The 26372-nt window shown below is 43.6% G+C and overlaps 1 protein-coding gene across 3 annotated transcripts in view; it reads right to left on the bottom strand.

The window, feature by feature from the left end:
- The window catches only part of TTC7A (tetratricopeptide repeat domain 7A), a 304672-nt gene that overhangs the window by 276458 nt on the left and 1842 nt on the right, over nucleotides 1-26372 (bottom strand). For 2 of the 3 annotated variants that reach the window (XM_032768913.2, XM_032768912.2), the window contains exons 2-3: nucleotides 21633-21796; nucleotides 19874-20042 (exon numbers count right to left, since the gene is read on the bottom strand). In XM_032768913.2, the coding sequence (XP_032624804.2) occupies nucleotides 19874-20042; nucleotides 21633-21796 (333 nt within the window). Of the gene's footprint in view, nucleotides 1-18797; nucleotides 18856-19873; nucleotides 20043-21632; nucleotides 21797-26372 lie in introns of those variants that run through there. The other variant, XM_032768915.2, reaches the window with a different exon arrangement.

Below are 26372 nucleotides of genomic sequence, written 5' to 3'. Positions count from 1 at the left end.
CTGTTACACTGACCTAACTCAGTTGAAGGCAACAGTACAAAACCAGTTTAAGTAGAAAATCAAGCACCCACTGGATTACGTGGCAAGGAAAACCCAACCTTCCATTCATGCTTTAATTACACCACAGTAAATCCTTCCTGCCTCTGTGGAAAGCAACCTTGATGTGGTGAAGCGACTTGAGTGTTCCCACGATCCTGAGAGTGATGCTGTCAGGAATCTTGCACAGAGGAGAAGAAGGGTGGTCATGGAATGGACATAAGCAACAAATCTTGAAGAACAACAGTTACGAAAGGTGAGTAATTGTTTTTCTCTTCTTTGAGTCCTTGCTCAAGTCCATTCCATTGTAGATGACTCCCAAGCAGTACCTTCAGAGGTGGGTAGGAGTTCACTGACGTGTCGACTGCAACACAGCTCTGCCAAATCCAGCATCATCCCAGGCTTGCTGGGTGATGGCATACTATGTCATGAAGGCGTGTATCAATGACCACTTCGTGGCCCCACAGATATCCTGGATGGGGTCATGGACCAGAAAAGCAGCCAACAATGCCTGAGCCCTCATGGCACGCACAGTTACTATTGGTGGAGGCACCACCCATGCCAGTTCATAACGGGTATGGACACAGGTCATGATCTAGGACAAAATCCTGTGAGACGACACTGGGAAGTCCTTCATTCTGTCAGCCGCTGCAATAAAAAATTGAGTTGATCTATACACTCAAGGTAGAAAGTCAGGGCACGCTTGACGTCTAGGGTATATAGACGCCTTTCCTTGTTGGACACGTGGGGCTTCAGACAGAAATATGGAAGGAAGATGTCCTGGTTGACATGGAAGTGTGACACCACCTTTGGCAGGAAGGCAGGATGGGGACACAGTTGGACTTTATCCTTGTAAAATACAGTGCATGGGAGCTTCGATGTAAAACTTTTAATCTCAGAGACTCACCTCGCTGAGGTAATAGCTACAATGAATGCGACCTTTCATGACAGGTGTGAGAGAGAACAAGAGGCTAGAAGCTTGAAAGGAGGACCAGTGAGCCTAGAGAGGACCAGGTTGAGATCCCATTGGGGAACCAGATCCCAGACCAGAGGAAACAGCCTCTTGAGGCCCTTCAGGAACCTGATCATCATCTCATGTGAGAATACCGAACTACCCTGGACGTGAGGGTGCAAGACCCTGTGGCCACATACTTATAGATTGGCCCTGGGGAAAACCTGATGATTGTGCAGGTGTTGGTTGGTCCCTGGGGACCATCAATTCCTCACTCTCACAGCCCAAGAAGGAATGATCTTCCTCTAGTGACCACGTCAGTGCCACCATAGGGTAAGCTTCCCCACTATATTTGGAGGTCTCATGTCTGCCATTCGGGGAGCGGTACAGGGCACCTGCTGAGCCATGCCGTGTTTCCATCAATCAACAGTGCTGTCCATGGGCCCGGTAATAATCCAGAGAATAATGCCACCCACTTTGAGGACAGTTTGCAAACTCCAGTGACCAGGACCAGGAGCGTGGGAATTGTCTGTGACGCTCCAGTGACCAGCAACAGGGCTCCAGTGATCAGCAACGGTGCAGGGGGGGTGACTTTTGCAGAGGTGCCATTGAAGGTTTTCCCCTAGAAATAGTTGGGAGGGAGGGGTCCTTGGGCCTCTCTTCCCAAGGAGTAGGCAGAACCAGGAGGAGGAAGATGTCTTTTGCCACTTGAAAGGCTTTTGGGGTGAACGGAACTCGGTGGTACCGTGTGCTTTTACCACTCCCTGAAGTAGGAGACAGGTCATGGAGTGGACTAGGCCCAATAGGCGAGGTTGCCGCCTGGCTGTGCTCCGGTGACAGCAAGACAGTCACAGCTGATCTAGGCCCATCTTCTCTCTTATCCTTGCCCTTATGGGTCCCCAGGGAGTGCCCTCTTCCAGCATGCTTTCTGTGTCTTTTGGCCAGCACCGATTGCATGGATCTGCACCAGGAGGTATTCGGGGCCAGGGCTGCACTTTTTGTCGTGTTGAAGTACTCAGTACCGAGTCCAAATGTGCCGGCTCCAACGCTGGTGCAAGTGCTGACTCCATGAGGAGCATGCAAAGCCTAACGTCTCTCTCCTTCTTGGTCCAGGGCTTGAATCCCTTGAAAATGTGACACTTCTCGCCAATGTGGGACTCACCTAGACACTTCAAACAGCAAAGACATGGATCGCTGATTGGCATGGACTTCTTACAGCAATCACTCGGACTATTTAAAACTAGAGTAAACAGTTCCTAATAGTTTTTAGTAAACTACCACTAAATACAACTATTTACAGAAGAAGAAGTTCAAAGAACCACTGAATGAGAACCACTTGCTAGAGCAAGATAAACATTCCAGCCCCAACGCTGGCAGTAAGAAGGAACTGAGGAGGGAGGGGGCTGGCAGCGCCCCTTATACCGGTGCATATGTGCGCCACTCCAATGGGTGCCAGAGCCAGTCCACTATGGGTACCACCAAGGAAAAAATTTCCAGCACCAGTGCATGTGGCAAGCACACACGCCTACAACAGAATGGACATGAGAAAGCACTCAAAGGAGAAACTGAAGATCTCCACCAGCAGGCTCTGAACCATCAGGATCCTGTTCCCACAATCAAGATCAACTAAGAGACCCTGGAGAACATTGAGCACTTCCCCAACCTTGACAGTTATCTGTCACAGAAAGCCAACATTGACGAGGAGATTCATCATTGCCTCCAGTGTGCCAATGCAGCTTTCAGACACTTTAGAAAATATATCTTCGAAGATTGTGACATCAAGAACCAAACCAAGGTTCTTGTGTACCAGGCCATCGTTATCCTCACTCTCCAATACGGTACTGAAACCTGGGTCATGTTCAGTAGACACCTCTAGGCTGTTGAACGATACCATCAACGATGCCTCCCTAAGATCTTCTGAATTAAGTGGGATGATCGATGGACCAACATCAGCTTTCTGTACCAAGCCAAGACCTCCAACACCAAAGCTATAATCATCTCCCACCAAATCAGCTGGGCTGGTCAAGTTCTTCACATGCCAGACAATCGACTCCCAAAGCAGGTCATGTTCTCACAACTGAGTCAAGGCTAACAAATGAGGAAAGGGAAAAGAAAGCACTTCAAAGACATCCTCAATGCCAACATGAAGAAGCATAACATCGACAAACTTATGGGAAACCCAAGCCCTCAACCAACCAAAATGGAGAAGGACCATGTGGCAAGGATCCCAGCATTCTGAGACCTAACGAAGACAACAGGAAACAGAGAAATGGGAAACGAGGAAAAAACATGATGCAGACTGACTCAACAATCCACATTCGCCCCTTCCACCAGAAAACATCTGCTCCAACTGTGATAAGATCTGTGGCTCTCAAATTGGTCTTATCAGCCACCTGCGGATCCACCAGCAATAAGTGCTATCGTTTCCTGGAAGACTATCATCCTCGAACTCCGAGAGATCACCAACTATTACTATTTATCCTCCTCAAGGCAACCCACAGTAGCAATGTGGGACAAGATTTAAGTTCAACATACGCCTTTTTTTCCTTACTCTTCTGCAGATTAGTTCCAAGGAGAAAACAGAAGTATTTATTGCTCAGTAGTTACATGCTTGAGATGATACAGAAATGAATTATTCTTATCTTGGCTTGTGTAATTACAGCATGCTTTCACTTTGCCCTGTTAGTGTCCACAGTAAAAGTTACAAAGGAAATAGTTGCATCAGCATGGGTAGACAGCCATCACCCTCCCATGAATCCAACTTAATTCCCTGTCTCACTCCACAAAGCAATGTCTTTCTCCAGTAGAATCCCATAGATGGTGTATTTTATGTAGTACAAATAATGGCAAGATTCTCTTATTGATTTTATTTGTATTATATAAAAAGTAATCTTCATGGGCCTTTTAAAATCTGCCTTTGGAAAGATCCTATGCATTGTTCCTGCAGAACAACATTCAGGCAGTGGGTTAATCTTGTAATGCAGAAAATGCCTTAAAAACATGTCTTCTGAAATACACAGAATGCCTAGAAAGTGTATATGTATCCTATAACATATATGTAACCTATGATCAGCCAGAAAAGGACACTACTGTAAATTCACCTAGAGAATACAGGCTAGACAGTAGGGTTTTACGAAATCCATAAAACTGAATCAAGTTATTCAAACTGTAGTTATTCAGAGACCCTCCTACTTACAATCTCTATTCCAGTAGGCTCGATATTTCTCCTCATTTTTTTAATTCAGGGATATTATACGAAAACTAGTTATTCTGTTATTTATTATTCCTCACCTGATGTCCCCAGAGTCTACGCACAATATTATCATCATTTCCAAGGCAACCTCTTGTGGTATAACAAAGGACAACAACTTCAGGTGAAGAATAAGCAGTGGGAACAAATATACTCCTAAGCAACAAATATCCCATAGTTCAGTGTTTTCAGCATTGGCCTGCTAAACCCAGCATTGTGAGTTCAATCCTCGAGGGGGCCATTAAGCGAACTGGGGTAAAAATCTGTCTGAGGATTGGTCCTGCTTTGAGCGGGAGGTTGGACTAGATGATCTCGTGAGGTCCCTTCCAACCCTGATATTCTATCATGCAAACATCCTTGGAAATACAAAGAGGGATGATAGGAAGTGTGAGAGATCAGCAGTTTTGTTTCTAAACAGAAGCAAAGTTGGGCCCAATCAAAATGCTGGTATTTAGACCAGGGATTCCCAAACTGTGGTAAATGTACCACTGGTGGTTCGTGTACTCGTTACAAGTGGGACACTGTAACAGAATGGTCTGTCCTTTTTAAGGAGTAGTGAGCCTAGCACCGACCAACCTCTGTTCCATGACATGGCTCCTTTGAGGAAATAGGTATTCAAGAGAGCAACTAACTGAGGAATGGGGCTAGGTGTAAGGAGGCAGCTACTTGATAAACATGATAAAAGCTGTTAGGTGGCTCCCAGGAGCAGAGAGAAGCCAGACAGACTGGAGGGGAGAATTACAAGGTAGCATCTAGTCAGGAATGAGGCTCCCTGTGATGATGAACCAGAAGCGAGACTGGTGGGCTAATGAAGCCTCCCTGGGCTGTGCTGTGATCCCAGATAGGCTAACGGATGGGAGGAAGAAGTTATGATTCCAGGGACTAAAGCAGGAAAGACTCTTCGGAGAGGCCACTGGCAGAGCTCTCTGGTTCAGAGGGAAACAGGAATATGAAGCCTTGGAACAAGAATTAATTGGAGCTGAAGCTGCCCGATGCCCAGATAAAACCCCCCAATTCCAGCCAAGACTCCTCACTTTGCCAAGGCTGATTCCCCACTCTAGCACGTCAAGTGCAGAAGGTGGGGGCCTGCAAGGATTTTTAAAAATTAATACTGGCCACTCCAGGCTTGTATTAAACTCCCAAGGTTACAGCTTTTTTCTGACCTTGGCTTAGTAAACACTGCCCCTACCCATATGCAAAATCCCTTTTTGGAACCCAGGAATTCCTTCCTGCGGGGAAGCCCTTTCACTGCCCTCTCTGGGGAAGAGCTGAGAAAGAAAACAAAGGAAATTGCTTTTGCCACCAGCAAATTAGACATCATGCACAAACCTCTTAGGACATCAAAAATTCAATCCTGTTCTTAAAAAAAGGTAAATGTTATTAAAAACAAAAAGAAAGAAAATACATCTGGAACTTAGGCTTTTGCTAGATTTAAAACCACTTACAAAATTTAAACATCAAGAATAACCTTCTTGAGGTCCAGCTTAAAGGTTACAAGCAAAACAAAAAGCATTTGGGGTTAGCATAGCGGAGTCCACAAGCCAATAAAAAATAAAAGAAATAACCCTAATCACGTCTTCCTAGACCTTCCTGATCTACTTACACATTTGGGGGTTCCAAATAAGTAGTTCTAGGTATGATCTGATTATCATGATCATTCCTGGCTTAAAGCTTCTCATAGCATAACTGCTCCCTGTTCCCCTCTTCCCTAGAGAACCACAACAGAAACAAAGGGCAATTTTTTCCCCCCATTTTAAAAAGTTCTAGCCAACCTATTGGTTCTTTTTGTTCAGGTGCCCCACTCCCTTTCCTTTACCTGGGGGACTTTTTTAACCCTTTACAGATAAAGCAAGCAGAGAGGGGGAGGGATAGCTCAGTGGCTTGAGCATTAGCCTGCTAACCCAAGGTGGCGAGCTAAATCCTTGAGAGGGCCAGTTAGGGAACTGGGGTAAAAATCTGTCTGGGGATTGGTCCTGCTTTGAGCAGGGGGTTGGACTAGATGACCTTCTGAGGTCCCTTCCAACGCTGATAGTCTAGAACAGCCACCAAGAGGGACTTACAGCTAACTGTCTGGCTGGGTGTCCATAAAAGGGAGCTATCCCCTGCGTCATTTATCACATCTGTCTACCATCCCCCCAGAGCACCCCTTCCCATTTACACATACCCACCACCTGAAACCCATGAACTACACTAGAGTTGATGGGGAACTGTTTTGCTGTCTCACAAAACTTTTTGTGCTTGGAACAAGAATTTCTGACATCAGGATGAAAGTGAGACATTTTGAAGTTTTTTGTGAAAAGCCAAAGAGACTCTCACCCCCCTCAGAACAGCCAACAGCCTGGGGGTCAGGGCACTCACCTGGGTAGTAGGAAATGCAGATTCAAATCCTTGCTCTGCCTAATTCAGACTCAAGACCCGAGTCTCTCATATCCCAAGTGAGCACCCCATCCTCTAAGCTATTCTGGGAGGTGTCTCTTTCTCTCTTACTGTAGGTTTGAGCAGAAGTTCTACTCCAAACCTGGAAACCTCTTCCAACAAAAGTTCTGTCAGAACTGGAACCTTCCCGTGAAAAGTTTAGACTTTTCTGATGAAAAACCATTTCATTGATAAATTCCCAACTAGCTGTAATCCTCATGTCCTCTAATTCTCCCCCAATCACACTCCTCATTCTTTTAGTTACTCCAGGTGGACATCCACCAGCCAGATTCAAAACTTATTTTATTAGATGTCTGTAAACACTTAAGTAAAGTCTGTTAAGGTCTAAAATGTGCATAGAAAGGAGAAATTTGCATGTGGTACTTCAAACATCCATTCTGTAAGAAGGTCGTTGGTACATGAACCTATAAAGTTTGGGAATTGCTGATTTAGACTCCAGATTGTCCAGATTTGGTCCTTGTAGGGACAATCTATACCTATGAACTTTGCTTTGGCCCATATCTAAGCAGGACATTTTAAAAGGGTCCATAATATGTCAGCTACTCTAACACCATTCCTTTAAAACAAACACCACTCCTAGTCCAACTGAGTTAAGGTTGTGACCCTATATTTCTCCTCAAAGAATGTCTCATGATTAACTTTTTTTTTTTTTTTTACTATACAATATTTTTATAAACTTTTTGCAATCTCACATCATAATTGATCACACATACAGATCTCTGGGCCAAGCCCTTCAGCACGGATGCTTTGCATCATGCAAGCAACATAATCTGGCCCTAAAAGTGGTTTAGCAAGCCCAAGCCTAATGGTGATTCAGCAGTGGCAGCGAGGCTCATAGGAGCGATTATGCAACAGGTCCTTATAGCTGCAACAGAGTAAAGAGGATGGCAGGATGTCCATATACTACGTTGATCTTTCCCTGTACGTTCATCCATTAATGGCTATGGCAGTCCTGCCTGAGTTAGAGCAGCCCGCATGTTGTTCTAACACAGAACAGAGGGAATGGCAATACAATGCAGCCCCAGAAACAGGGAAGCACACAGGAGAAATGTAAGATGCCTTTACATCCCATCCCCGCACCTGCATCTAGTGCATTTTGACCCCAGGCGAGGAACTCCCACAACTAAGTATTAAAGGCAAACTGAAAGGTTTGTTTATGTCTTATTCTGGTCCAGGAACCAGGGTTCTGTGATTCTCCTGCAGCAGTTTATTATGGCTCTGTCAACAGCAAGGGACTGGGAGTCAGGAGATAGAGGGTCTGTTTTTGACTCTGCCACTGATTCCCTATCGCTTTGGGCAAGTCGCTTAGACTCCCTGTGCCTTGGTTTCCCCATCTATAAAACGAGTCTAATAGACTCATAGACTCATAGACTCATAGGTCAGAAGAGACCAATATGATCATCTAGTCTGACCTCCTGCACAAGGCAGGCCACAAAACCCTGCCCATACACATTTATAACAACCCCGAACCCATGACTGAGTTACTGAAATCCTCAAAATTGAGATTTGAAGACCTCAAGCTGCAGGGAATCCACCAGCAAGCGACCCATGCCCCACGCTGCAGAGGAAGGCGAAAAACCTCCAGGGCCCCTGCCAATCCGCCCTGGAGGAAAATTCCTTCCCGACCCCAAATATGGCGATCAGCTAAACCCTGAGCATGTGGGCAAGACTCACCAGCCAGCACCCAGGAAAGAATTCTCTGCAGTAACTCAGATCCCATCCCATCCAACATCCCCTCACAGACCATTGAGCAGACTTATCTGCTGATAATCCAAGATCAATTGCCCAAATTAAACTATCCCATCATATCATCCCCTCCATATACTTATAAAGCTTAGTCTTAAAGCCAGGTAAGTCTTTTGCCCCCACTACTTCCCTCGGAAGGCTGTTCCAGAACTTCACTCCCCTAATGGTTAGAAACCTTCGTCTAATTTCAAGTCTAAACTTCCTAATATCCAGTTTGTACCCATTCGTCCTTGTGCCTACATTAGTACTAAGCTTAAATAATTCCTCTCCCTCCCTAACGTTAATCCCCCTGATATATTTATATAGAGCAAGCATATCCCCCCGGAGCCTTCTTTTGGCCAGGCTAAACAAGCCAAGCTCTTTGAGTCTCCTTTCATAAGGCAGGTTTTCCATTCCTCGGATCATCCTAGTAGCCCGTCTCTGAACCTGTTCCAGTTTGAATTCATCCTTCTTAAACATGGGACACCAGAACTGCACACAATATTCCAGGTGGGGTCTCACCAGCGCCTTATATAACGGCACTAACACCTCCTTCTCCTTGCTGGAAATACCTCGCCTGATGCATCCTAAAACCGCATTTGCTTTTTTAACAGCCATATCACATTGGCGGCTCATAGTCATCCTGCTATCAACCAATACCCCAAGGTCCTTCTCCTCCTCCGTCGCTTCCAACTGATGCGTCCCCAACGTATATCTAAAATTCTTATTATTAATCCCTAAGTGCATGACCTTGCACTTTTCACTATTATATTTCATCCTATTACTATTACTCCAGTGTACAAGGTGGTCCAGATCTTCCTGAATAGTATCCCGGTCCTTCTCCGTGTTAGCAATACCCCCCAGCTTCGTGTCATCCGCAAACTTTATTAACACATTCCCGCTCTTTGTGCCAAGGTCAGTAATAAATAGGTTAAATAAGATCGGTCCCAAAACCGATCCTTGAGGGACTCCGCTAGTAACCTCCTTCCAGCCTGACAGTTCACCCTTCAGTACGACCCGCTGGAGTCTCCCCTTTAACCAGTTCCTTATCCACCTTACAACTTTCACATTCATCCCCATCTTTTCCAATTTAACTAACAGTTCCCCATGCGGAACCGTGTCAAACGCCTTACTGAAATCGAGGTAAATGATACTTATGTTCCTTTGTAAAGCACTTGAAGATGTCAGATCAAAAAGCTATATACATGCTAAGTATCACTGTCATCATTAACACCTGCACAGTGCAGGGAGTGCACTGTTCACAATGCTTCAAGAGTCAGTGACACTTATTAGAAGCGATGTCCCTTATTTTTTTATCTCTGTACAACAAGATCAGCAGTTGCTGAGTGCTGCAAAAAGCAGCAAGAAAGACCCCTGGCAAAGGTAGGTGAGTACTGCTTATTAACTATTAAAAATAATAGACGATGCTGATGATAATAATAAATAATAATAATAATAATAATAATAATGGGAGGAGAGGTGGACTGAGGGTGGTAAGAATATAGTTCCTTATTTTTTAAATACAATGTTAGCAACTCTAGGAAAAGTGATCAATTAACTCAAGTAACTGACTTTCAATAACTAAACACACTTTAAAACAAAAGAGATCACTGTAAAGCTTACTCTTATTAGGGATGTGGGGTCTTAAATTATCTGGGGTTTGTTCATTTTAAGAGCATTTTAGTTCCCCTTTAAGTGTAGGCCACAATAGAAACTGGAATCTAGATATGTTGAGAGTCCTGTCTAGATTTTACAAGTCAAGGCTGAGAACCTGCTCTGAAAGTTTCCTTACAAATGCATTTATCCACAAGACAAGACAGGAATCCATGCAGATCTGCTCCAGCTAGTACACTCAGGAGACATCTGTTGTAAAGTTACATTCCAAATTGACATTTACTTGCTTGTTTTGACTGGGGCCTGGCCTACACTACACAGTTAGGTCGACATAAGGCAGATTACCTTAACCTAATTAGGTCAGTGTCTAAACGACAGCTTTGTCCTGCCAATATAGGCACCCTACTACACCGACATAATAATTCCACTCCACAAAAGGCATAGGGCTTATGTTGGTGTAGTTAGGGCAACTCAGTGTCTGTGTGAACACTATTACTTACATCAACTGTTAGCTCTCCTGTCAATTTCATGGCTCTGATTGACAAGAAAGGCAGGCAGCTAGAGCCCAGCTACCCCCTGCTCCCCTGGAGAGCTGGGCAGCGGGCGCCCCGCTCCCAGCTGAGAGCCAGGGCAGAAGCCCAGATAGCTCCCCCCTTTCCCTTCCCAGCTCCTAGCATGGAACGAGGAGCTGTGGGGGGCAGGGGGGCAGGGCAGCCCGCCTGGAGCCCAGGAGGCAGCTAGGCTCCCAGCAGGGAGCTGGAAGTAGAGTTGAGAGACTGGGCTCTCAGCTCCCCACACTGCCCTTCTTAGGTCAGTGGAAACGCTCCAAGAAGCACAGTGTTTATATGCACCACTGCAGTAACTACTGCGGTGGCTGTAAATAGACCTAATATAGGTGGACTTAAGTTTTTAGTGTAGATATACCCTGGGTCTCAGAACACCAGATACAGGAAGAAAAAAAAAGCCAGATAGCCCAGTCCCTCTTCAAATCAGCTTTTTCCCCATCACATTATGTTTGTTCCAAATGGAAAAAGCCAAATGTCTCTTAGCCTGATCCTTCTTCCTCCTATCATCATAATTTTGATTGCCTTAGAGCCTGCACTGTAATGTCCCACTTTGTAATAAATTCCCCAACTCAGAAATACCAGAATGCACCACAGAGACCAGGTTGCCGAGGTAATACCTTTTACTGGACCAACTTCGTTTGGTGAGCATGTAAACTCAAAAGCTTGGCTCTGAGCTCTTCTTCAGACCTGGGAAACTTAGTTAGTGTCACAGCTAAATACAAAGTGGAACATATTGTGTAGTACAAATAGTTAACATATTTCAAGGGACCGTTCAAGATGAAGACCTGTTTCCCTGCTATCCTACCTCCAGCTCTCTCTCCTCTTTATGACTGGAGGGGTGTTAAAGGGCCTCTTCACTGTCCATAGTCCCTTGAAATATGTGCTAACTACTTACCCTAAGCAATCTCTTCCACCTTGTATTTAGCTGTGACAATGTTCCTCAGACTTCAAGAAGAGCTCTGTGTAGCTTAAAAGCTTGTCTCTCTCACCAACAGAAATTAGTCCAATAAAAAAATATTACCTCACCCACCTTGTCTCTAATTTCCTGGGCCTGTCACAGCTACAACACTACTGCACAGAGAATGCATCATGTCAGTTCCAACTTAAGGTACATGCAACAATGCTAGTAACAGATTATGGCCTTGTCTACCCTGCAGAGTTTTTTCGCAAAAAGGCAGCTTTCGGTGACAAAACAGAGGTGTACACACTGCAATGCCACTTTTGGCAAAACTCCTCAATTTCAGCGACAAAATAAAACCACTTCAATGAGAGAGACAGGACTTTTTACACAAAACTTTTGCTGCCAAAGTGCAATGTAGACACCACACTTGATTTTATTGCTGTAATTGGCCTCCAGAAGGTGTCCCACAATGCCCACCCTGACTGCTCTGGTCAGCAGTTCCAACTCCACTGCCCTGTAGCCAGGCAAGCAATTGTCCGCCCCTCCTCCCCGAAAGCCCTGGGAATTTTGGAAATTTCACTTTCTGTTTGCTCAGCATGGAGAGCTCACATCACATCTCCCCAGCTGACAATGGTGGCTCCAGGCAGAAAATCCTCTTCTGCTTAGATCAATGTGAAGCTGCTGGTTCTGCTCAGTATCTGGGGAGAGGAGGCTGTGCAGTCCTCCCAGCTACGCTCTAGCCATAGAAATTTCGATGCCTACTGGCAGATTTCTCAAAGCTTGTGAGAAAAAGCCATGATCAGGACATGCTGCAGTGCAGAAAAAAGATCAAGGAGCTAAAGCAGGCGTACCAGAAGGCAAGGGAGGCAAACTGTCACCCCAGTGCTGTCCTAGACCTGCCGTTTTCATAAAGAGTTGGACTCTATCCTCGATGGCAACCCCACCTCCACCACCAAGAGCTCCATGGATACTTCAGCAGGGCTGGAGCCGGTGGAAGTGGACCTAACCCAGAGGACTAAATCATTGATGAAGAGGTGGAGGTAGACAATGATGTACAGCCCACAGCAGGGTCACCTGGTGGTGCATCCAGTCAGGAGCTGTTCTCCACTCTGGAGGTGTCCAGCCAGTCTTGGCAGTCACACTCTGGCAAGCAAGAAGCAGGAGAGGAGACCCGTGGTAAGTGGTTTTGCTTTGCGAAGTACAGAGGTGCGTTGAGGCCATAGAAATGTAGAAGGCTGGCTATGTTTCTATGTGCTGGGCATTTTCCAGTGCAGCTAAGCAGTATGGCAGAACAGGGTGTTGATGCACACTGAGATTTCATGGGAATCCTCCAGAGATCTCTAGGAAACTTTCCTGGATGTACTCGCCAATCCTCTGCCAAAGGCTCCTTGGCAGAGCTGCTTTGTTTCTTTCCCCATTGAAGGAAACTTTCCCGCACCATTCTGCAATCACTTGTGCAGCGACCAAAACAGCACACAGGCAGGAAGCATAGGGATTGAGGTGGAAGGCACAAGTGTGTAGTAGATGCCCCATTGCTTCCTTGCTTACTCTCAGGAGTGAGATATCTGCTACAATGACCTGCTGTCTGTGGAAAAGGGTAGGAAAATTTAGAATATTGTCCCTTGACCCTTTCATACCGTTTTTCCCTCGATTTAGAGTAAACTCACAATGCTTGGAGTGTTCCCTGGCATGTGTGCTTGTCAAGGGTCAGTGAGAAAGTGACTGGGATGTTAGTAGAGGTGTATTTTACTATACTGTTTCAGTGCTGTGCGTGTACTTAACAATCATGCATCTGTGTATCGTTCCCTGTGCTTTTGCAGATGTGCCCTTTAGAGGCACCTCGTACACACCGATGGAGCACCTCCACTTGATAAGAAAGTGCCCAAGACGGAGAAAGGAAGACGTGTTCCTGGAGGTCATGCAATGCTCAGATGCAGAAAATAGGAACGCAGGCAATGGAGGAAAATTAAGCTAGGACAGAAAAGAAAATGAGACCTACTCTAGGGATGCAACGGAGAGGATGATTAAAGTTATGGAGAAGCAAACTGACATCCTACAATCCCTCATAACCCTCCAGAGTAAACAGACGCATGCATTCACCCAAGAATTCTGAAAGAACTCAAATGTGAAGTCGCGGAACTATTAACTAAGGTTTGTAACCTGTCCTTTAAATCGGCTTCTGTACCCAATGATTGGAAGTTAGCTAATGTAACACAAATATTTAAAAAGGGCTCTAGAGGCAATGAAATGTAATGTGGGATAAATGCCAAGTTCACCATGGAAAAATATACCCCAACTACACATTACAATATAAAGGGCTAATTTGCTAGAATGAGTCAGAAAAAGATCTTGGAGGCATCGTGGATGTTCTCTGAAGATGTCTCACGGCAGGTGGCAGAGGCAGTCAAAAACCAAACATGTTAGGAATCATAAAAAGGGGACAGAGATAGTATAGACGAGAAAATATTATGCCCTAATATAATCAATGGTACCCCACATCTCAAATACTGCGTAGACATGTGGTCTCCTCATCTCAAAAGATATACTGGCACTAGAAAAGGTTCATATGAAGGAAAGGATTAAAGAGCAGGACTTCAGCGGAAATAGAGGAGACAAGGGGGATATGATAGACCGGAAACACAGGTCAGCATTAATGGGTAAATTCTCAGACAATGGCCAGACCGCGCGGTAATCTAGTGGTGTTTTCCCGCAAGGGTCAGTGCTCCGGACCAATCCTATTCAACTATTCCATTCAAATGATCCTGGAGAAAGCGGGTAACTCGCGAGTTGAGGTGTGGCAACCGCGTTTGCGAGATGATATAAACTGCTCCACATATGTGACCGCGTCGAAAAACGTAGTAAAAAACCAAAGCAGATTGGTGGAAGAACTTCCCAAAAAAGAATACTCACAAAACTAAATGACTCTGGGTAACTAAAATGGCAAATGAGAATTTAATTGTGGTATAAATGCCAGAGTATGCACAAATGTGGAAAGAATAACCCCAACTCCACACATACATCATAAAGGGGGCTATTTTTGGCTAGAATGAGTCAGGGGCAAAAAAGATTCTTGGAGTCACTCGTGGATAGTCTCCTGAGGATTGTCCAACGCAGTGTTGCAAGAGGGCAGTCAAAAAAACCAAAACAGGATGTTAGGAGGAATCATGTAAAAAGGGGCACGAGATTATAGACTGAGAAAAATATATATGCCCTGTATTATAATCAATGGTCGCGCCACATCTCAACATAACTGACGCTAGACATGTGGGCTCTCTCATCTCAAAAAAGATAATACTGCGCACTTACGAAGGTTCAATATGAAGGACGAAAGATTAAAGAGGCTAGGCCATTTCTCTATTCAAGCTGTGGAAAAGAGGAGAGTACCAGGGGGTGATCATGAATAAGAGGTTGGTATATAAAATCATGAGTGATGTGGAGAAAGTGGATAAGGAAAAGCTATTTACTTATTCCCATAATACAAGAACTAGGGGTCACCAAATGAAATTAATAGGCAGCAGGTTTAAAACAAATAAAAGGAAGTTCTTCTTCACACAGCTCCTTGAACTCCTTGTCTGAGGAGTTTGTGAAGGCTGGGACTATAACAGCATTTAAAAGGGAATTGGATAAATTCATGGTGGTTAAGTCCATAAATGGCTATTAGCCGGGATGGGTAAGGAATGGTGTCCCTAGCCTCTGTTTGTCAGAGGTTGTAGATGGATCGCAGGAGAGAGATCACTTGATCATTGCCTGTTAGGTTCACTCCCTCTGGGGCACTTGGCATTGGCCACTGTTGGTAGACAGGATATTGGGCTAGATGAACCTTTGGTCTGACCCGGTACGGCTGTTCTTATGCCTGCTCTCCTCTTCAGCATATTCAGAACTCTGTCCCATGCTTTTCCAAACTCCATCCACAAATTGCTTTCCCCTGTCTGGGACTTCTCACTTTCCCATTCACTCCACCCCCACAGACACCTTTTCAAATGAGAGCTGGACTTGCGCACAGTTCTGAAAGTCAGCCCTCCCTGGTACCTCCTCTCCCACTAGCAATTTTGTGAGTATGTGTGTGGCGTAGTTTTTTGTGCAATAAAAGCAAACTTTTTTGAATGATAAGACCTCTATTTGTTTCCAGCAAACTGTGATAGCACATGGCAGCAAAAATAAGCAAGCAGTTAAATCATTTGCTTACAGCGAATCCCAGGCCACAATAATCACAAGTGCTCCCTAGCAAAACTCGATTTCATTAAGCATTGTAGTCCAGAGCATAGACACATACATTACTGATTCTCATCTTCAAAGTGTTGCCTCAAAGCTTCCCAGATATGAATTGCTCCCCACTGTGTCCTCTCATAGCCCTGGTATCTGGCTGCTCAAAAGCCGCAGCCAGGTGTACTGCCTCAGCAGTCCACCCGAGCAAACTTTTCACCCATGTCTTCACAAATATTGAGTAAAGTGCAACAGAGAGCAACAACCATGGGAATATTATCCTCATTAAGGTCTAACCTGCCGTAAAGGCATCACGAGCACGCCTTTCATCTACCAAACGTGCATTTCAAGGGTATCCTACACCTATTCAATCTATTGTGAAACCCTCCTTAGTGCTATCTAAGTTTCCCATGTAAGGCTTCATAAGGGGTATGCCAGGTCTTCCAGGATCACTATGTGCATTTCAACATCCCCTACTGTAACCTTTTGGTCTGGAAAGATAGCCCATGCTTGCAGCATTCTGTATAGGTTAGTGTTCCTACTTATATATGTGTCACCACCTTTTCAGACCACCCCACAGTGATGTCAGTGAAACGCCTGCAGTGGTCCACAAGTGCCTGCAACACCATGGAGAAGTACTCCTTCCTATTGATGTACTCCGTCACAAGGCAGTCCGGTGCCAAAATTGGAACATGCGTGCCATCTGTCGCCCCTCCACAGTTAGGGAAACCCATTTCTGCAAAGCCATCAGCTATTTCACATACATTACCAAGAGTCACAGTCCTTCGTAGCAGGATGCTATTAATGGCCCTGCACACTTGTGTTAACGCAGCCCCAACAGTCAACTTCCCGATGCCAAACTGATTTGTCACCAGTCAGTAGCAGTTTGGAGTTGCCAGCTTCCACACTGTGATTGCCATGCCCTTCTCCACCAAAAGAGTAGCTCTCATTTGGGCATCCCTGCACCATAGGGCTGAAGCAAGCTCAGCAAATGGTTCCAAAAAGGGGGCTTTCCTCCTCCGAAAGTTCTGCAGCCACTACTCATCATCCCAGACCTGCATAATGATGCCATCCCACCACCCAGGGCTAGGTTCCCGAGTCCAAAAACAACAATCCACTTTGTGCAGCTGCTCTGTGAATGCCAAAAGGAATCGAATGTTGCTCCTATCAATGTCAGACAGCACGTCACACAACTGTGAATCCCACTGAGTTCAGAACTTTACAATTAACTGCACAGCAATTCGCAGTGTGTTACTGACACTTAATAGAGCATTTGACTGCGATACAGGATCCATTCTTTCAGACACAGTTGGTGGGGCAAGCAGAATACAGGGGACGTTGAAAAATGCCACAAACTGAAGGTGGAAGAACATGGACTCCTAGGATGGAAAGCAATGAATCATGGGGCATTGAGCCCTGACCCATGATGCTCTGCGATCCACTCTTCCTTTCCACAAGATCCAGCAGTGGAAGGTGGAGAGCTGAACTGTGGGATAGCTACCTGCAATGTTTTGCTCTCACTGTCGATGCTACTGCCCCAAGTGTGGACACGTTCTGCCAACAGAGGAAGACAGTATGAACAGGCAATAACAACTTTCTCTTAAGTGTTTTTTGATCGTCGACAAAACTTTTAGCGAAAAAACTCTGCTGGTGTAGAATTGGCTTCGAACAATAAAAGCAGCGGTGCTGCAGGGTCATCTTTTAAAATGTTGTTATTAAAGGGTGTTTTCTTGACTGTGTAACGAGTTCTGGGTAGAGAGGGAAAGTGACTGACTGTACATTTAATGCCTCATCCAAACCTTAAAAAAAGAAAAGAAGAAGAAGAAGAAGAAGAAGAAGTAGAGTAGGTTCTATTCTGAAAGGAAGACTTTGTGGGTTCAGACTGATTTGGATTGTTTTCTAAACCAGTTTTCACAATAAGCAAGGACCCATGGTCAGTGCTAACTGAAAATTACTTTGGACCAGATCCAATTGAAACCAGTTGAGAAGTAGTTCCAGTGAAATTAATGGAATTAAGCCAATTAATAACCAATTGAAGATCTGGCCATTTATGTCCAGAGATTTGCAAAAGGAGGAAAAAATATCCAGTAAACTTCATTTTGGAGCTACAGGTTTGTTTGTTTTTAAATAAAGGACAGCTCTCCTTATTCTGTCCTGCAGAACGAGTCCATGCAGAAACTCACTGTTGTATAATTTTATGCATGCTACTAAATAAATATAAGAGGATTTCATTGCTCTGTGAGCAAGTACAAAAATACTAGTAATACAAATCATTCATCATCAGAATAATAATAGGAAGTGGGAAAGCTGTGTTTTCTCAACAAATTTAGCTGGGCTAAGTCTCGAGCAGGATTCTTTTTTCTGTCCGAAATGTATGATGAAAGAACAGAACTGAATTCTGAGAGGCCTACATGCTTCTGGCTTCTAGACTAATCTCATAAATCAGAGGGGAAAATGAGAATAGTGGAAATGACACAGCACAGGTGACATGTTTCTTGAATTTCACACACACATCAAACCAAAAGGAAAAACCATCATGAATCTTCATACTTTGAAACATGGAACATTAGCAAGAGACAGGACCTGATCCGGCAAGGCACAAACCTACCTCACCTTCCTGTGGCATCAGCAGGGGATGGGGAGTACACCACCTCACTGGCTCAGGCCCTAAAAAGCAATGCTTTTCGGTATGTTTATATGTACACATTACAATAACTTATGTAGCTAATACAAGGCCTGATCAAATGCCCATTCAAGTAAATGGAAAGACTTAATGGAGTTCAAAGGGCTTTAGACTGGGCCTTTAGTTGCTCTTGGACACACTAATACACATATCAGTAGGTTTCACCAGTCCTCCCCTCTTCTCTCAACAAAAGGAATAAGTGCAAATTACAAATCAAATCAGTTACAATATGTAAAAGCTCACTACCACAGCAGACTCATCCAACATCCACAGAAAAGAAATCCAAAGCCAGCAAAGAAGCACAACAAACAGGTTTTCAAAAAGCAGAATGCTGTGACTGTGTGAGATCATGAAACACATCCAAATTACTATCAGTGCTAACGGCACATTCAAACAGGGTTTGGGTTGGTTTGTTTTTTCTTTTTACATACCAGTTGAGGATATCTGATCATCACAGAGTTCTCATTCACCTAACAAGCTGGCGGAAATGCTGAAAAGAGTAGAAAGCAGTAGATAGATAGCAATATTTTAGCAACATTTATAAAAGAACTGAAAGCAACTAAAGGAGAAGATTACAGGGCTTGTTTGTTTTCAACAGTCAACAGTTTTTTTCACTTTCAAAAATTACATGCAGTTTTGCTAATGGTAGGTGCTGTTTTCAATAAGGTCTCTCAAACAGATCTGGATAATTAAAACAAAATAAAGAAAAAAAAGGAGAGACTGCTGTTCATATATAAGAGATCTGATAGTATGTGGCATGCATTGCAACAATATGGTAGCCAGCTTAAAAACACATATTATGTCAGTTCACATTTTAAAACTTGGCGAGGTTGTATTAACTATTTTATGTAGGTCACTCAAAGTTTGTGTGTATATGTTGTTTCCTTCCTTCTAAAGAAAACCATAGGCCCCCAATTCAGCAAAGCACTCAAACATGCACTTAATTTAAACTTAATTGCTTTGTTGAATCAGGGCCACTATTACTACAACATTCCTTACCTGCTCTAATATTTCCTAACTTCTTTTTGTAAGTTAGTCAAGTTTACAACGTATGGACTAAGATTCTATAATATCTATGAGATGTATATTTTAAACTAGATAGGCATTACTGGTGGAATTTTAAAAAAAGTGTTCAGCATATCTTAACTCTGCTGCCACTAAAACAGGGGTTCTCAAACTGGGGGTCAGGACCCCTCAGGGGGTCGCAAGGTCATTACATGGGAGGTCGAAAGCTGTCAACCTCCACCCCAAACCCTGCTTGCCTCCAGCATATATATTGGAGTTAAATATATTAAACAGTATGTTTAATTTTTGGGGGGAGGTCACACTCAGAGGCTTGCGATGTGAAAGGGGTCACCACTACAAAAGTTTGAGACCCATTGCACTAAAATGAGTGGCAAGACTCCCTCTGACTTAAGTGGGAGCACAGTGCGGCCAGTGCTGAGCACTTCTGAAAATCCCAGCCTAAATATGTAACTACTTCAAAGATACATTTACAGCCTATTACCTTTGATAACAAATGCTTCAGTCACCAGGCGCAGATGGTACAAAGGTTCATTTTCTATGGAGAGGTCATCAATTCTTGCTCTGGCATACATGCTGACTGCATCCCTGTAGGATCCCTCCACATAATGGAGCTTCCCAAGGATCAACACTGCTTCAGTCATATATTTAGGCTGGAAAAATAAAGATTTTTCTGTGGTGAGATATGTGGAGAGCAAAACAGCATTACCTCAGAGAAAACTGCGCTAGACATAAAGCAAAAAAAAATCAAGAAAATCTGTCAGGAATAGTCTAGGTATACTTGGTCCTGTCTCAGCACAGGGGGCTGGCCCTGATGACCTCTCGAGGTCCCTTTCAGCATTACATTTCTAGTCTCAATACTGCTGGCTTCCCCTGTAGTTAACTCTCAAACGCTAGGCGTGGAACACAGGTGGCAGACAAAGACTCCAGTCTTAGGCTCATGCTTTTAAGTCTGAGATCAGTGGGTAATAAAGTGTCAAAAACTGCTCTGAAGCCCTGTTCTGGAACCTACAACATGGAGGCACCAGAGTTGATACCCTCACATGGATCTGGTAGAGCTATTCTATTGCACTAGCAGCTGTGGACAGCATATAGAAGTGGGACAGTGTCACTGATTTTACACAGGATCTGTTTCTATTTTTCCTAGCGGGGCACTGCTCCACCTGCCATGTGGCAAGCCCACTACAGGGATACTCCCAGTGACTCCTAATGAGTCCCAAATGAGGCTTCCTCTTTTCAAATTTAAGAACGGAAACCCATTTCCAGCCTTCTTTCCCTACCCCAGCTGGCAGCTCCAGAGTCACAGTAACTCTGTGCTTCCTGCAGCCCCCCTGAGCAGACAGCACCAGGGATATGCATGCCTGATGGGGGAATGTGAGGAGCTAATTTGTTCATGCTTCTCACTCCCCAAGCAGCTCTGGACCACAGTGAATGCAGGGCCCCTCTGTACCCCACTACAGTGCGCACATACTAACAATAAGGACAGGCAAGTCTAATACACAGTCAGTTTATGTGGCCTATTGGAAATTTAAGTGCCCTGCAAAAGAACAGTAATTGGTTTGTGACCTCCATTGTGTCTCTGATCTATAAACAGGGCCCAGAACATCTGAGGGTTTTGTTTCTTTGTTTTGTTTTTAACTTCTTCAGTCTTAACACTGAAATTTAAGTCTCGTCTCCCCATTTTCCTCAGAAAGGTTCTGTGGATGAACAGAGAACTAACAGGATGATGACGTTGTAAGTGCCAAGGCAGTGAAACTTAAATAACTAATAAGAGGGAAAGCACCAGTCACTTCTGAAAACCTTTGCCCAAGTGCCTAAAAATACTTTGAAATAAATGCAAAATGAGGGCTTTCTGCAACATTCATAATATCAGGTCCTTAAACAGACTGTAACAAGTCCACGATTTCAGACTAGTGTTATTTTCAATCCTTCAAAGCAAGTTATATAAGCATGATGTGTCCAATTATGTAGCAAATTCCTACACTTTCAGCCAACTCGTTTCAAACGATTGCCAGAAAAATTTTTATGTGTATCAGTAAATGACCATATCATTTACTTTAGCACTCCTAAAAAGGGATTCTTCCAACTGAAGATACCGCAAAGAGATAATGAATGGTACATTAACGACATTATTAAGGAGCACAGAACAGGTGGCCACAGATAAATGATGCAGGTGTTTTGTATTTCTGTCTAAAAACTATACCACAGTAGCATCAACATGATAACATTTTGATTCTACTTACTAGTAATTTTCCTCTGTTTAGAATACCAGTCAAATACTTTTTGGCTTCACTCATTTTTGGCTCATTCTTTTCCATTAATGGAATGGAGTCCTTTATTTTGGCAAGGTTTTCTTTTAAACACTGCTCCAGAAGGGCCTCTGCAAGCAGCAGATTCCCATAGTCCACTGAAAGAGACAGATGAAGGAATAAGAGAAGTCACATAATGCAGTATTCCCATCTATTTTAGGATAGAAAAAACAAACAGAATCTTGTCCAACTATATAATATTCCCCCTTATCTAAGGAGTTCAAATGTAAGTACAAGAAGACGATATATTCTTCTGCTTATTGGAAATGTTAGTTTCCTACCAAACAAAGAAGAGAGGGAAAAAAGGCAAAATAAAAACTCCACTTTCATCTGAAGATATCGTTATAAGTGTAGGCATTTACTTTGGTAGCAGATAACACTATATTGCCATCGCTAATTCAGCTGTTCAAAATTTCCACTGTGAACCCCGGTTTTCAAGAGCTAATAATTTAGGTCAAAATTCAGCATAACATCTAAAAACATGCTTAACTTTACATATCTATAAACATGTATTATATCTGCAAGTGCGTTGCTAAATCTGGACCTTGGCTGTAGAAAATTGGTTGAGATCTGTATGCAAAGTTTCAGATATGTTAAAAAAAAAATTGTAAACCTAAAATAAAAAAAAATTAAAAAAAACCACCAAATCCCACAGTTAAAGACAAGTTTGGAACTTGATTCTACAAAATAATTAGGGCAAGCATAACTCTTATTACCACGTGTAAGATCCCGTTCTATGAACAGTTACACACACGAATAATTTACAAATAGTCTTAGTAGCTTCATTCAGCGTGACTGTTCATATGCGTCAAGTGTCTCACATGCCACAGTGTTTGCAGAATAAAGAAATCATTGAGATTACTCACAGAAGTAAGCGTTAATGTTAGTAAGAACACGTTAATATTTAAGGGTCAAGCCTTTAAATCAAAGGCCCAAGCCTGCAATTGCATGTGCACTTAAAATTCCAAATCTGGGGAATTTTCAAAGCACAGAGAATGCAGGAACAATTTTTTTTAATTGTTAATTAATATTTACAAGACAATTCTTAAAACACTAATAGTATTACAGATATGATATTTTTGCTACACAGAAAAATAGTTAGGAAGTAATCTGGCACTAATGCCGAGTTTTCTTGGGTGTTTTGTTTTGTTTTGATTTTTTACAAAGCACATTCAGTTGCTTTCTTAATTTGTGAATGCATTTACTGCATCTGCAAATGGTCAATTAGATACACAACTGCCCATTTGTGAATGCACAATTACCTAATTTGTTTGAACAATCACAGTAAATACTTTTTTATATTAGGGTCACAATTGCATTCACATTTTTAATAAATAGGTCCTAATAATCAGAGTGACTTAGCAAGCTCACACATTATATTTTGCCCCGCTGTGTAGTAAGACTTCATATCACTACACATTGTCATTTTACATTCAGTGAAGTCACTACATCACTTTATAAAACCACAGAAATATATAAACAAACAAAAAAATACACAGTAAATAAAATTATATATATACACACACACGGTACTTGTAGGCAAAAACTGCCACAGTATTTTACAAAAATTCCATCCTGACACTGTAGTTTATAAAAACACTACAGAGGCATGATATTAGAATTTTTTTCTTTACAGAACCTTTTTCACACTGCAGGGACACTCCCTTGTTACCATATGACCATTGAAAATGCTGTACCTCTGGCACTCATTCATTCTTTAGTCAGAGAAATGAAACTAGAGATTTTCTCTTTCATAACTACCAAGTAACAATGACTTGGCAGGCGACAGTTTTTAAACTGATAAAACTTGACATTATCCCTTTAAGTAAAAAATAATACATTAAAAAACAATCTTACCGCTGATTCTGGCCCTGACACCTGCAATCAGAGCAGCACGGTGAACCCTTGTGCCTGTGCAAAAGCCCCAGTGAACTTAGTGCAGCTCCACATAGGTACAAAGGCCAGCACCACAGATTGAACTGCGGGGCTGTAGCCTGTAGTCTTACTAATTCTACATCCGAACAAAATATATTTGTAAGAGTTGCAGCTGTGAAAACAAGCCTAAATACATCAAACAATTTCCCTGCTCAAAAAGGCACTCTGCCTCTGAAGAACTCTATGGCCCCATCCTGCAAACACTTTTGCATGTGAGCAACTTTACTCACACAAATGGTCCCATCAACTTCAACAGTGGTACCAGTACACTCACATGAATTAAGTCACAGGATCAAGTCCTTTTCATTTTGTTTCTTAAAAGTAATTTTTAGCAAGAGAGTCTATAACATTTACTTATCTTTACAAATTCCAAAATCTTTGTCTATTATGGTGTCAATAAGGTAGCCCAGCACTCCACCCATGAACAATTTTATAACAAAGCAGTGTGTCCTGCCAATGGGATGAAAACATTGGCAGGAAATAGATAATAAAAATATATTGGCTATTTATAACTTACACTACCTTGAATGCTTTGGTTGGGGTGGAGGGCATCAGTACATCATAACAACACATGACACATTTAAATAAGAGAACATCCTCTACAAACATAAGAAATAAAATGATCTAAGAGGCTCCGGAAAAGAGGGAGAAAAATACAACGTCCACAATGGTCACACTTTCAAAGATTTTTTTTCAGATGTGGTGGAATGAGCTGGATTTCAGGGGTCGAGTCCTCCACAGTTTAGACCCTGTCACAACAGAGACCAGAGCAACTAACTATCTAAGAATAGACGGCAGGTAGTATCTGAGCCCAGATAACTAGCAGGCTGAGGATCGAGGAAGAGATCTCAGATAAACAGATTGTGCCTTAACTCCTACAATGTTGGTATCAAAGAACAATGAGCATAAAAATCACTTTGGCCCCGAACTTGCAAACACACACACACACGGGGGTGGGGAGAGGCGGCGGGAGGTGAGTGGCGAGCCAGCAGCAGAGTGAAGACGTAGGCAGGGGGGTCTGGCTGTGAGCGGGAGAGTGAAGAGGTGAGCGGTGAGCCACCAGCGAGTGGAGAGTTCTCGTGGCAGGCAGAGGGGTGTCTCTGGCTGCGGAGTGAGGAGGTAAGCGGCGGACAGGGGGTGATGAGAGACACAGGAGGCGAGCGGCGGGTGAGGGGGTTAGGAGGTGAGAGACGGGCGCATAGACAGCGGATGGTGCTCCACTTTGGGAGGTTAGCTCCCAACTGCACCCCTTCTGCCTGCGCTCCCGCCTCCAGCAGCTGGAGTCCCAAGACCCCATGCGCCTGTAGCCACAAGCCCCCCGCCTGGAGAAGCCCTGAGCACCCTTCTCCCCCTGGCTGGAAGAGCCCTGGGCGGGCCGAAGCCCTAAGTGTCCCCGCCCACTTGTCCAGAGGAGCTCTATGCTGGCCGAAGCCCTGAGCCCCCTGACCTGCCCAGAGGAGCTCCAGGCCAGCCGCAGCCATGCCTCCTGTCCCCTCCCCTCCCCAGATCCAAGCTACGCAGATATGTTTTTCATTATTATTTGGACTTCTATTATGTAAAAGCGTTTTTAAATTTTTAAATTATTATACAGACATTTACTTTTACCAAAAAAGCCACAAGAAACAATAATTAAAAAGACAAGAATGTGCAAAGCACCATATTTGTATTTCTATTGTGTAAGGTCCAGTAAAGAATAGAGATAACTGTGCATGATTTTTATTACTGAGTCTGCAAAAAAAAAACCAACTAAAAAACCCAAACCTTGCATAAATAAATTACAATGATTTGATATACATATGTGCATATTACTTTATTAACTTTAGGAAAAAACATAATAATTTTAGAAAAAAGTGTAAGTGCGGCCACTAAAAACTTTGTTGCGAGAACCTCTGGTCTAAAGTGTGGCCAAGATAAACATAGTCACACAATCTTTCCAATGCTAGAGAGCAGTTTGCAGATGAGTTCATTCTGGATCTTCTCTAAGGTTCTGAGCCAGCAAATCTTAACAGGATGTATGTTCAAACAAAATGAATCATCCTAGCTGTCACTAGTCTCCTCCCTACTTAGATATGCATCATGAAAAAAGAAGGGAGCAAATCTGTAATTTACAAGGTATATGCTTGCTGAGTTAAAACCCTAAAACCAATTTCTGCCCTGAGCTATACCACTGAAAGTCCACTAATTCCATCAGTGGGACATAGGAATAAATAAGTGCAGAATTTTGCCATGAGTTTTGTTTACTTTTTTTTAATTATTATTTCCCTTAAAATTGCAGACTAGTCTCTTTATTGCAGGTTCACATTTTGGGTCTCTGTGCTCCTCCTGTTGTCAAGTACCAGGACCAGCATTACAAAGACATGTGAATCATTGTAATTGCATTACTACATACACCATCACCCACTCTTCTGGGAGTATTTTTCCTCCTTCCACTTTTTCAGACAGTCTGCCTTGCTCAAGAGTAAGATCCTTAGCACACCCTCTCGCACAGAGATGGGCAAACTATGGCCCGTGGGCCACATCCGGCCCTCGGGACTGTCCTGCCCGGCCTCTGAGCTCCTGGTCGGGAAGGCCAGCCCTCAGTCTCTCCCATACTGTCCTCTTTCCCCCACAGCCTCAGATTGCCACGCTGCCAGAGCTCTGGTCTGCCACTCCTGCTGGGCAGCGTGCGGGGCCAGTGCAAAGATGTTTTGCACCCTAGCCGAAACTTCTACCTTGCGCCTCTCCCATCCCCGAGCCCCC

This window comes from Chelonoidis abingdonii, chromosome 3 (assembly GCF_003597395.2).
Source record: "Chelonoidis abingdonii isolate Lonesome George chromosome 3, CheloAbing_2.0, whole genome shotgun sequence".
Lineage (NCBI taxonomy): Eukaryota > Metazoa > Chordata > Testudines > Testudinidae > Chelonoidis > Chelonoidis abingdonii.
This window is presented reverse-complemented; position numbering and strand designations above follow the sequence as displayed.